We start from the raw sequence: 13,214 nt of genomic DNA on the forward strand, positions 1-13,214 counted from the left end.
TAGAGAGAACAGCACTACAAGGGCGGGCAGTGGAGAAGGGGAGAGGTGTTTAATCCGTCAGTCACGCTTGGGAGACCAGGAGACTCCAGGCTAGGGCTCACTTAAGGAAGCTATAAAACGTCTATCTCCATAGGCTTCTGTGTTATGAAATAGGCTCTTTAGCCATGTTTGTAAAAGGACGAACCAGTTTTCCCCATTTAGACCTGAGTCTTATATTTAATTCACCTTGTGTGATTTTTCTTTCTTTTTCCTTCCTAGAACAAATAACTAACATGCAATGTGGTGTGGCTCTCTGCCGCCCGTGGCCCTCGCCTCGGCGACTTCGCTCTTCCCATGGTCCTCTCTGAACTGAGGCCTGGCAGCCTTGCATGCCCCTGCCCAGGCCCAGGGTCCCTCAGGTAGTCACAGTGCCCTGACCGGCCCAGGCTGTAGAGCAATGGAGATGAGTGGACATCCCGGCTGTGCACTGGGAAAAGCATGCACTGGGCCCGTTAGACCCTCAGTGTTACTTTCTCATCACTTCTTCTTTTTCCTTTCTAAATCCTGGAGAGGAGGCTCAGTCATAACAGCTTTGAGGAGAAAGCCTCAAGTGAGGCAAGGTATCATTAAATAAAGCCCATAATCCAGGCCACCATGATAATTATGCACGCATGGGTGGTGGGACAGCTTCTCTCTTCAGCTCCTTTCTGTTTCCAAACAGCTCTGCCCGAGGAGGGACAGAGAGTATCCCAGACAGGTAGAGGCTCAGAGAGAAAGGGTGATTCTGTTAGTCTAGCATTCTTGAATTCAGAACATTTTCTCCCCCTTTATCAGAGCAGTGCCGAGGTCCTAAGAATAAAAGTCCTAAGAATAACTCCAGTATATAAACCACAACAGATCAATATTTTCTTTTCTCAGGTCCTTTTTACTGCTAATATGTAATTTTGTTACAATATTGATCTTTTCTAAAATTTTGTGTAAAGCTATTTAATTTAGTGCTTAATGATATTAAATAGTTGGATTAACTGGAACTACAGTCATCTGATTTAGTGACATAAGAGTTTCAGTGGAATTAGTTTCAAAACATTTGTGCTGGCTTGGCTTTTCAGCAGACCAGCTCCATCTGTCCCAACCATGACTGAGACCTCGAACAAAGTCAAGAGCCTGGTGTTACTCAGCTCTCTGCGATGCAAGCTCCGGTCATTAGCCAGGCCTGGTGACCTTGTAAGGACACCAATTTCCTACTGGTGGAGAAACTTTTCAGCTCCATTGCCAGGAGTGAGTCAAAGCCAGTGGGATCCATTCTGTCCCCAGTGGGGCTGGACCCACGGCAGAGGCCAAGGCCAGCTTAGCGGGATCTGAGCTGAGACTGGGATAATCGTGAAAGAGAAGGACTGGGTGTAGCTCAGTGGTAGAGTGTGTGCCTGGTATGTGTGACAACCTGGCTTCCATTGCTAGGACTGCTCACGTGCATGCACAGACACACGCACACACACACACACGCACACAGGCATGCGCACGCAGAGAAAAATAAAATTAAATGACAAGGACAAAGTTTCTAGCATTCGATCATGAATAGCCTGGCCCACCCCACATTCTGTTTAAGGGTCCTGCCTATGACAGTGGCCTTTTTGGTGTGCAGAAGGGGTGGGACACTGCTGGAAACCGCTGCAGCGGGAGCATGGGGAGACACACAGCCGTCCTGCCCAATATGCTCTATGGGACCTGGATATAGGAGCCAGCAAGCAGTGCAAACAGACTACATGCAGTGAACTGTGGTTTCAAAGAACGCTGCAAACATACATAAAGAATTGGAATTGATTCAGGGACCCGAGGATCCAGGACCAAGGCAGTGCTCAAATTCCAAATTCCAGTTTTGCAGTTGTTTGAATGGGGACTCTACCTAGAGCTTAAAAGGCATTTCCATGGCATTTGTGCTGTACCATAGGCCGGCTCAGCCTTTGGGACTTGGCAGAAGAGATCCTCAGTGGTGGAAGAGCAGATGCAACTTCTAGGTGCTCGAGGCATTTAACAGCCAGCACGTTCTGCTTCAAGGTTGTCTTCAAAATCAGGTTCCCCCACTCCATACCAAATAGTGATCTAATAACATTGTCCTGTTTTGGATTTTTTAACAAAAGCACAAAGTGTTTCGAAATATGTTACAGACTCTGAGAGGGGGTGGTAGCGATTAAACACAACCCCACAGAACAGATCTGCGCGTCTCGCACTCCGCCCCAGCCTGGAACTCCACTTCTGGTAGCTATGGCTGTGCTAATGAGGTGGAACCAGGTGAAAGCAACCATTTATTACTTTTGTTCCAAGTTATTGAATTTTAAAAGCCTGTGAACAATGTGGCAGGCAACCAGAGGAGTCCTCAGGTCAAAATCATTTTAGGGCTAAGTGTCTCCAAAGTCAGATATGTAACAGTCTTCTTGTAGATCACATCAATAGAGCTGCTTCCAATAGTAAGTACAATTTGGCAGCAAGGCCCAGGTTTAAGAGTCATTCTAAGGTTTCCTGATGCACGGGAGATTTGGAGAACAACAAAAAAAACGACAAACCAAGCCAAAACTCTCAAATGACTGGCTCCCAAATAAGAAAATTTGTGATCAGAAATAATGTCTAAATATCAGCCATGCATACCATCATCTCAAGCAGCCAACTGCCATTCAACATTAGCCTACAGTGGCTACTGAATCACAGGGAGTGGATGCCTTGGTGCCTCTTTGTGCCTGATGTGATTACCTAGGAGAGGGAGGCTCCGATGTAAGAACTCGGGTTGCTGCACAACTGAAAAAGAGCCTTACATGGCAAATGAAACTTCCATCTCCTGCTGCTCTGTGGAAGTCATTTCTCAGTCGTTCTGCCTCTGGGCAGGACATCTAGAATCAGTCCTATGCCTATGGGCACTTTCCCTCTTACATTTGTCACTGGTAAAACTCACCCCAAAGTTTTTAGATTTTAGACATCGCTCATTCCTTCCCTCTCTTCCGCCCACGCTACCATGCAGCCCAGGTGGTGAGAAGGTGGGAATGCTGACACAGTCATCCCTCCAGCTGCCTTCCCAAATGAGAGCATCTATTTTGCTCTTATTCTTAAGGTGCAGCAGAACTTTGTTGTGTTCTTGGCCAGCTTTCCCCCACATTTTCCAAAGCTTTCAAAAGAATGTTCCCTGTCTTCCCGACATGGAAAGTCACCAGAGCAAAATAATGGAAACATGGCTCTCTTCTGCCGTGAGCTGCTGGGAATCATGTGCATTCGTAAACCAGAGCTCAGAGATGGTTCCGGCTCTGGGATTAGACACAAATCTGGGGGGGACACAGGGGCAAGACCTGCCTGTCTCTAAAATGGGGTCCTCAGCCGTGGCCCAGTAGGAACATCTCCCAGCTGAGCACTGTTTTTCTATTTGAGTTCTTTATTGAATATTTGAAATCTACCCACAGTGCTATCTGAAAAGAAAGAGATAAAATTACACACACATGCAGAACAAAAGCCAAAAGTGGTGTGGAGAGGGGTGTGGGAGGGGTGAACTTTAAAAGCAGCCTTCAAGGGCTAAAGGAATTTATGTCACTTTCTGAGATTCGATTTTTAGGTCTATGGCAGCTTTAAGTCTAGTTGTCAGGTAGCAAAATTACTCTAAAGGACCTGGAGGAAAACATCCCAAAGAATGAAGCTGCTAATGAACAGGGAAGAGGAGGTTTTGGTGAAAGGAAAATGCTTGAGGGGGGTCTGGAAAACTTCACTTCCTTGAGACTTTGATCGTTGCCATCCAAAGTCAATTACGTGACATTTGCAGACAAAGAAAGCATTTGCAAGAAACAAGGGGAGGGAAGCCCATTAGAGAGTTTAGCCTCAGTTTATAGTCTCAGGAAAGGCTATCTTCCTTTTCCCCTGGAATGCTGAAAATGGCACTTTCCCTCAGAAGTAAGGGCTGCAAGCTTCTGTCGGGCAATTTTAAGGGACTCTGAGGAGAAAGCCTGGGTGGTTTACCCTGTTCTGGAGGTAGATGTCAAATCTGCAGGGACACAGCCTTCAGAGCCTGCTCGAGATTTGAAGGTGTGCCTTTCCCCATAGAGAAAGTTGGTAGGGTCTCTATCCCCCTAGGCAAATCTCAACCTACTGAAGCGATTTGCTTTTTACCTAGCAGGACCAACAATGCTCTGGATATTTCAATTGAGTTCTGGAGCTGGAGCAAGCTAATCCCCTTGGCACCCTGGAGAGTCTGATAATTATTCATTTCAGTTCATTCCCATGACCGTTTTTCTTGCCCAAGTGCAACTATCAGTCTTTAATAAAAGGTGTAGCACAGATTTAAGTAAAAAGAAAAATTAAGCATCAACAGTGTACAGCCTTTAGATATCAAAATATTTATCCCTTATCTCCCCAGACCTCACTTCTTACCGACAAGACATAGCCCAGCCACTTCTGAATTTCTGGGAGGTAAAATCTCACACTCATACATCTTGGGAATAAGGTACAGAAGCAGAAGCAACCATGGGAAATCACAGAGGATGCCATGGAACAAAGAGGGCAAAGACCCAATGAAGTCATTGGTCCGGCTTGTTGGTTTAGCTTGTGATCACTGATTTTATGCCACCATATTTCCAAAACTATGCCCTCAAAGGACTTCCAACAGAGGTTGGGAGTTTGGAACAAAAGTAGCAGTTCATATGCAAATATGTAATGCGTGCCGTGCCGGGCATTAAGGCAATTTTAGAGACACCCTTCTCAACTGGGCTCTTCAGTGGTCTTCATTTTGCCTTCTCCCATCTCTATCCTCACCCATTCTCCTTCAACAATTTTTCAGGATTCCTTCAACTCAAAAAGAAAAAAAAAAGCCAGCTATGAAACTCTACTTATTTAATTGTTCAGAATATTTTGCAAAAGCCAAAGTAAGTAACAATGCACCACCATCATTTAGAGAACATCGGCACTGTAGAGCGTGTTCAGTTTTCCAAGGCTGTTAGCAGTAGTCTAGCAGTGCCTCTGGTAGACCAGTTAATTCCCAGCTACAGTTTCTCAGCACCTAGCAGTTGGTAGTTCTTTAGGGTTCATCAAAACCAATCCAGAGTCCTTGGGACTAGTTTTATAATCGGTGCTTTAGAGACTTCAGCTTAGTGATGAGTGGTTGCATCCACACAAAGGGTGGGAATAAGGTGACTGAGGTGAGTGTCAGAGAGCGACTGGAAGCTGCCCTGGGATGCCCTCACCAGCTCAGTCTGGAGGGATTGTCCGGATTGGACAGGTACACATGTGCTCTGGTGCTGCCCAGTCCCTCAGGCAAGGACCTCTACCTGCTGCTGTGTGCACATTCCTGGGCTTCTCTGGCACAGGGTGAATGCTGTCTGGATGCAGTTCTCACTGTGGGAAAGCTGGGTGGTGATAGTGTTGGGGGAGGAAGTACAGTTTGGTGAGGGTAGAGCAGTCTGTTTGGTATGCTATCGCTGTTCTGGCTCATGGACATGCAGCAAATGCTTGCTGGATAAAGGAAGGGACGGGAGGGTAGGGAAAGCCAGGTGTGGGAGCTAAGCCTCACAGTGGAGCAGGGGAGGTAATGTCCAGGGTCAGTGGCAGCAAGGGCTGGCCTTGGAATTCTGGATTCGTAGGGAATCGTGGTCTGCTAGGGGTGTGATGGTTCTGGTGCTGAGGTTCTCTGAGTTCCCGTTGATGCCCCTTTCCCTGCAGGAAACATTCATTCATTTCTCTGGAGCCACATTCAGATCTCTCCATGGACAAGCACTGAAGGCTGGAAGGATTCTGGAAGTTGTTCCATTCATTTGAAAGAGGAGCCTCGGATGCCCTCGGGCCCAGGCTGGGGTAGTAGCACACAGAACATACTTCGCTGAGGTTTGGATTTGGCTACTTTAGATTTCCAGAGTAAAAACACTAAGATGTGTTGTAGGGCCAGGCATCAGTGATAAGTCATCACTGAGTGGACAAGATTCCTGGGACTGTGCTTTGTTGTAACACAGAGTTAAAAAAAATTAGTCATGGTTGCAATTCCAGAAAGGATCAAGAGGAACTAGGAGGTTTTGTGCTGAGAAAGCTACCTAGTATGGGGCTGAACCCTTTTTTCCCCTCTAGGCACAGAGTGGGGTCTCTTGATTTAAAGCAGAGAATCATGATTTAAACTTGATCTAGATTATTTTCCAACACATTAGAGTGAGACCACATAGGAAAATTATATTCCACTGTCCTTAGCATCAACCTACCATGGTCAATGACAAAAAGGGAGTCCACGCCCCTTTGTTTTTGGAAGAGTTCTGTAGACTGAATGTGTACACTGGCCGAACAGCAGTCTCCTGGTACTTGGGTATTTGAACGTGTTAAGTTGTGCCTTGGTATAGAGACCCAAGAGCTCAAATATTCCAATTGCCAGGCCCACTTCTCCTTCCCCTTGGTGTTACAAGTCATCCAGTTATTCAGTAAAGTGTCAAGAAGTTAGGTCTAACAGTATTATGGCCATATTTACACCAATCTACCACATATGACTGGGAATATGCTAGTAGTAGAGCTTGTCTTGGACAGTCTGAGCCAGAAATAAGACAAAATTTATAAAAGACAATTCTTGTTTTCCTACATGTACCGTACGTGCTGATTTATGTCAGTATAGTGTTCTCATATAAAGTGCTTCAGAGTTGGACAGAATACCTTTGGACATCATAACCAACATAACAGAGATACATTTACATTCCTGCCGGGGCAGAATATTGTGAACACTTCCACTGAGATCGCAGAGCTGCTGCGAATTGTTTTCTAGAACATCATGCCATCTGCACACATAATGAAAGAATCCAGTAGTTGCCATGCTACAACAGGACTTCTAGCACAGGGCACGGACAGCCCCCCCAAAGGGAACTCAAGTTATGCACAGTGATGAGAAATGGAAGCAATTTTCCAGCTTACGGTCTGCCAATGGCCACTTGGAAAGAGTTGGCATTGTATATTATGCACCTCATTTAAAAATCCACAGCAAACTAAGATTTCTTTCCAAAGTTCCTGATCTTGACTGAATGGGTGTTTTCCCAGTTAATCCAGTTAATCTGTTAATGCTCCAAGGGTCTCTTCTGGCAGAGCCATGAGTTAGTCTTTCTGTGGGAACAGGTCATGTTCATACCAACTGGCAGGACAGTAGCTTGGAAGGCTAACCATGTTTATGGAGAACCCTCGGCTGGGGCTGCAAGAAGAAAAAGGGGGAAACATGGTAAGTCACTTCCTTTATGTTCCCAGACACTGATATGTAGCAGTTATCTTATTCAAACAAACCCTGACACCTTTAGGTCAAAGAGAAAGCTGTAGCCAACATGGTAGTTCATCAACTCCAGGATGGATCTGTGGTGGCTCTATTCATGGCATGACCTTTCACCATTTGGAAGGGCATGGAGGACACCCATGGCAGAGACAGGCAGACATGGAAGACCCCATCTCAGAGAAAAGCCGAGTTGTCTGCAAGGGGGCACTACACCAGGTCTCTGGAACTGGCAGCCAGCTCCATGGCAGGGGTGCTGGTTGGAACCCATTGGATATGTTGTGGTTCACACACTGACTTGATCTTGGGCGAGATCAGATTGGCAATGGTGTGAGGTTTTTTGGGGGGTGCATGTAGAAGGATAGTTTCATTCATCAGGAAGATTTTCCTGGGATAAAATCTAGAAGGAAATATTGGACACAGCATGACTGGAGCTCTTGACTTTGCCTGTTGAAAAGTTAGAGTGCCTCAGCAGGTATGTGGACTAGAAAAAGCCATTAAACCCTGACTAGAGATTGAATTATTTGAATTCCACCTCTGTTTTGGTCTTGGGAATGCTGGTGAAGATATATTTTCCTGCTTTTAATTTTTAAATTTTTCATTATTTTATCCAACCCTATAGTTTCCTATTCACAGGTTGTTAATAATTCATGATCATATGAGTGTAACTGATTATTTTGCTCATAAAAGTATCAATACTAGTTTCCTTTAATTTGTAAAACTACTGGGCAATGAAAGAAGAGGACAACAAGATATAAAAGTAAAAACTACCTAGGTCTTCAAGTCTAACTGCTTTTACAAAATATGAGAGAACATGTAATTTGCAAGCAAATGTTTGCTGCTTTTGTGAAAATGCAAAAACAAAAGTTACCATGTTAGGGTATTAAATATTACATAGTAATACAGACTTCTAACAAAGCTGCAGTGCAAGTAGGATACTAATATGTTGCTGATAGTATTGTAAACTGGAAACATTGTCAATTTATTTAAAAACTATAAAAAATGTATATTCCTTGATCTAGTGACCTCATTTCTAGGAGTGTACCCTAAGGAAATAACATAAAAAAGAAAGAATTTATATGTAAACATGTAAGCTAGAGGTTATGAACAAAAGAGGAAGAATTAGAAACAACCTGTCTCCTGTTGTTGAAACTGAGGTTAAGTAAATTATGGTACATTAGCAAGATGGATGATAAACGGCCATTTAAGTAGTACTAATTATAATGAGTATGTATCAACATGATAAGCAGTTATGATATCCTACAACACACAATTTACACACATCTGAGAGAAGAAATATGTAAAGATATTAGGATTTGTATTAGTCTCATGATATTCTGAAAATTTCAACAAAAATTACGCTCACGGGGTACACATATGACCCATGAGCACTGACTAATTAAAGTGCCATGAGTGTTTCCACTTACTAGGAAATACTTCATATTTTTCACTAAGGCACTACATTATGGAGGGGGATAGAGACGACTACACTGTAGGTAAGAATTTTCTGTCTGGGTCTTCCCGGAAAAGAGTAATACAGGCTGGAAGAATAGCATAGATTTCTAGAAAAACTCACTACACTTTTGCTAAAACCAGGTCTGGAAAATGTGTAATCCTTAAAAAAAGAATTACTATGACTAAGCTATGAAATAAAATAAAAATTAAAAAAGGAACAAGGATAATAAAAAGTTAGCACTATTAAATTACTATACTTTGCATCCTTGTCAGGATTTGATAACCAGCTCTATCAGCCCAATAGCCATGTCCCCATGGGCTTCCAGCAGCTGATGGATGGCAGATGTGCCCAATCTTAGCATGAAACAGCTGGCATTTGTAACTATGGATATAAGTTGAACCCATTATACTTCATCACTATTTCACCTACATATAATCCATACAATCGGAAAACCATTCCCATTGTATGTATAAGAAAATTGAGGCCCAGAAGTGGCATTGGCCTAAGGTTACACAGGTAGTAAGGATCAAAGTTATATTCACAACGAGGTGGGTCTCACCTGAGTGACATGCAGGAGTGTAAAATTCAGAGCCATCCTTCTCCTATCATCATGCTGGGATTCTGTGTTTATCCACAAGCTCAATCAGCATAATGGTAATGTGGGGCAGGGTGGAAACGGGAGTTTAAATTAATTGGTATTAGGAAGAACAGTGAGAAACTACAAGTCATGAATGCAAAAGAAGCAGAGGGCACCGACAGACAGATTAGGGTTTAGGGAATGACACAGGAGGTTTGGGGCCTTTGGAAGAGGGATGGCCACAGAGCAAGTGAGCTGTGGCATGATATCCCCTTTGCCACCTTCCCATGGCAGTCAGAAATCTTCGTTGCTGTCTGCGTAATTACAACTCTGTCACCTTTGAATGGATCACTGTGTGCAAACAAGAGGTCCTCACTCCTCAGGTCGAGTGAGCGAGGTACACGGCCGAAGTCTATCACACACGTACAGTTATCCAGTCTGCTGTCATTGCTTTGCTAGAAATTTTTCCTATCTGCAGCAGAATTCATGTCCTGAAGGCTCCATGAGGGTCAAAATGCAAAATGGCAGCTTGTCTCTCAGAGGAGGAGAGGCCGCCATCTTCAATGTGGGGCTCATCCGTGCTTCGGCCGCCCAGCTCCTCATGGGCACTAGGCTGCTCCTGGCCTTTGCTCAGGCTCTTCTTCTCTCTAGCATGTGTTCTTGTAAACTCTCAGGCAGGACTCAATCCCAAATCCTCCATCTTTCCAAGCTCCCCAAGGGACACATTCTTGATGAAGTCTTCTCTCCCCGCAGATACAGCTAACAGCTCCCTTCTCTGTGCCAGCATGGCTTACACTTTTATCACCACATCCACAATGAACACTTTGCTATATCCACTGCTCCTCCTATATTCTTTTTTCAGTGCCGGGAATCAAGTGCAGGACCTCATGCATGCCAGGCAAGTGTTCTACCAGTAGCCAAACCTTAGTCCTTCTCTTAGATCCTTTGAGGGTAGTGGCATGACTTTTTGCCTAATAAAGAGTTGTGGCGTTAAGGAAGGAATTTTTTTTCCTTTTTTCTTTTTGTAACACTAGCAATGGAATCTGGGGTCCTGCACATAGTAGTCAAGTGCTCCACTGCTTAGCACCACCCCCAGCAGAATATAAATTCTTTAACTCAGAAGCAATGCAGGAGAGAAATCAAAGAAACTGTGTTATATAAATGACTTCTTATTAAACATGAATCTGATACGTAGAGGGACATGAAAAGAGGTTTGACTTAAAGAAAGTTAGTCCATTTCTATTTTAACAGTTTAATACCTTTCCTACATTTGGAGCAGCAGTTCTCAACTGGGTGCAGTTTTGCCTCCTAGGGGAACAACTATTGCCTGAAGATATTTCTGGTTTTCACAACATGGGGGTGCTGCTGGCATCAGATGAGTCGAGGTTAGGGACACTGCTAAGCATCCTAGGGTGCACATGACATCTCCTGAACAGAGAATGATCCAGCTCAAAACGTCCAAAGTTTTGGTTTAGCAGTGAGGTTGGTTTAGAAGACAGGTGCTTGCTTATTTTCTCTTCCTGGTTGTGAGCTGAATATATCGTTCCTAAAATAGGCCAAGATAAAAACCACACCCTAAGTGGGCCTCCTGTACGTACAGGAAATAAGGCTAATTTCAAACCTCACTCCCCTCTTCTATTCATCATTTTCACATTTTATTTGATTTTATATTCAATGTAATCAAAACCTCTAATACTAAATCACTTCTAACTTCTCAAGCCCTCACAGGCATGGCATTATGAGAATCAAGATGGGATAATTTAGACAGGTATGCTCAATTAATTAATCAGCATGTACGGAAGATGTGAGGCAATGAAAGAAGGACAAAGGCTGATTTATGTGGTAATAAAACTGCTACCACCCTTGTCGGTGGGAGAAATGGTATCTATTCTTGGAGACACGGGTCCCATTTCTGCCGCTTCTTTCCTGCCAAGAAATTAAAGGGGTTATTTGCTCAGCCAGAGTAGGATGAAGAAATCAACTTTACCCTCTGCCTACGTGAACATGGAGATCAAAATCTCAAACAAAGGGTTGTCAGGAAGGCAGAGAACTTGGGTTAAGAGAATAATAAAACAAGTGACACCTTCAAACTAGCCTGTAACTTCCCACAATCCCTAGTAGACTGGGAACCACAACCAGGCTGCGATAGTTAATTTTAGGGTCACCATGATTGGGCCACAGCCTGTGCAGATGGCTGGTGAGATATTATTCTGGATATGTCAAGGTGTTCGTGGGCGAGGTTAATGTTTGCATTAGTAGGATGAGAAAACACACAGCCCCACCTCCTGTGGGGGCATTCAATGCACTGGAGGCTTGGAACATCAGACTGAGTAAGGGAGACTCCACTCTCTCTGCCTGAATGTCTTCAGGATGGGACGTTGCCTTCTCTGCCTTGGGGCTGACACTCACACTGGAAGTATACCGCTAGCTCCCCGGGGTCTACAGGCTGCAAAGCTCCAGAATTCTGTCAGCCAATTCCAATCAGGCGCTCTCACTCGCGTGAGTCTCCATCCACCTTAGTTAGGGTTCTCGTTCCACGGAGGCTCTGGCTAATGCTGTCATTAACCCAGCACTTCCTGGGTGCCCAGCACTATGCTAAGAACCTGTGTCCATTTGGCACAACCCAGGTAGGTAGGTGCCCCGACCCCCACTCCACAGGTAAACAAAGCCACATCTGGAGAGACGAGTGACCCAACACAGGCTGCAGCCATCAGGCCAGGCTATGACCTCTGCTCTGGCTGAGGAACGCCAGGGACTCCCCATTCCACAGGAGTTAGGAAGCTGAGGCCTCAAGGCCCCGCGGACACCTTCGTCGACAGCTGTTAATGGGCACGAGGGCTTCGGGCTCCATCTCCCACCAGCTCACCCCTCGGTTGTAGTTTTGTTTAGAAATGATTGGCTCCTGGTTCTCTAAGTGAGCGCTCTGCAGTTCTCCTGGGGCCCAGGGACCCCCTCTCTCTGGGGAGCTTTGGGGCTTCAGGTGATGAGTAAACTTGTCCACGCCTACAGGCACTGAACATGAGCAGGAAGAAATGCACTGTGTGCAGGCTGCCCTTCCTCTCTTCCTCAGCCCTGGATTTATTTACTGTTTATTTACTGTTCAACAAGTCAAACTGTTGCTGTACTCCATGAGGCTCAGAAATCTTCAGGTCTCAGGAGAGGGAAACGCTAGCTACCCTGATTTGGTCATTACATATGCACACAGGTATCAAATTACCCACCGAATGTAAATATTTACAATGATTCTGTACCAAAAAAAAATTAAAAAGTTTGACTGTGGAAAACGCACACCTCTCAGAAATCAACTCTGATTCCTGTGGGTTAAATTGAGCCCTTAGATTCTGGGGTTTAAAAACTGACATTTGGACCACAGGTGTTAGAACTTGCCTGCAGCAGTCTTACCTCGGGGGGCGTCTTAAAATTCTCTCTGTCCATCATCCTCTTTCCATCTCCATGGTGGGTTGGGGAGGGGCTGGAAAACTCTATGCTTCACAAAAGGTTCAGTAATTCTCACAAAGCCAGGTTGGCTACCGTCCACGTAAACACCTACGTCTTTCCCCCAGTACTTAAACAGTAGTTATTTGTCCCTCAGACAGAGAAAAGTAGAATAGACTGGGGGAAAATGTGGTTTATAGCCTCGTTCTTTTCACATTAATGAAATGCCAGGATTTCTGCATGAGATACAGCGCAGCCATGCAAGCGCTGCAGGTTAGAATGGGGCAGACAGGTGTGGCTTGGAGATGGACCAAGCTGTCCCAGCCTCCTGCAGTCCGGGACTCAGGCGCATTCATCCCAACATTGTTCACTTTCTGCAGGTTTACTCATGCCTCAACACTTATTCCTCTGAACACTTGCTAAAAGGTCCTGTGCTGCGTTGGGGCTACAGGACTGGAGGAGTTTCAAATGTGTATCATTATACTGTGTTGGCATCAGAGTCACACTCTGCTAGAATC

General features: G+C 44.8%; 1 protein-coding gene across 3 annotated transcripts in view; it reads right to left on the bottom strand.

Annotated features, from left to right (window-relative positions):
- Positions 1–13,214, bottom strand: part of Samd12 (sterile alpha motif domain containing 12) — a 422,167-nt gene that overhangs the window by 24,503 nt on the left and 384,450 nt on the right. For 2 of the 3 annotated variants that reach the window (XM_087190715.1, XM_021262726.2), the window contains one exon: positions 4,825–7,156. The exons of the other annotated variant lie outside the window; for it this stretch is intronic. In XM_087190715.1, coding sequence (XP_087046841.1) covers positions 7,134–7,156 — 23 coding nt within the window. In that variant the 3' untranslated portion in view covers positions 4,825–7,133. Of the gene's footprint in view, positions 1–4,824; positions 7,157–13,214 lie in introns of those variants that run through there. 3 annotated transcript variants of the gene reach the window in all.

This window comes from Heterocephalus glaber, unplaced genomic scaffold (genome assembly GCF_053883595.1).
Source record: "Heterocephalus glaber isolate CG9 unplaced genomic scaffold, H.glaber_assembly_v1.0 deba00001555, whole genome shotgun sequence".
In the NCBI taxonomy this organism is placed as follows: Eukaryota; Metazoa; Chordata; class Mammalia; order Rodentia; family Bathyergidae; genus Heterocephalus; species Heterocephalus glaber.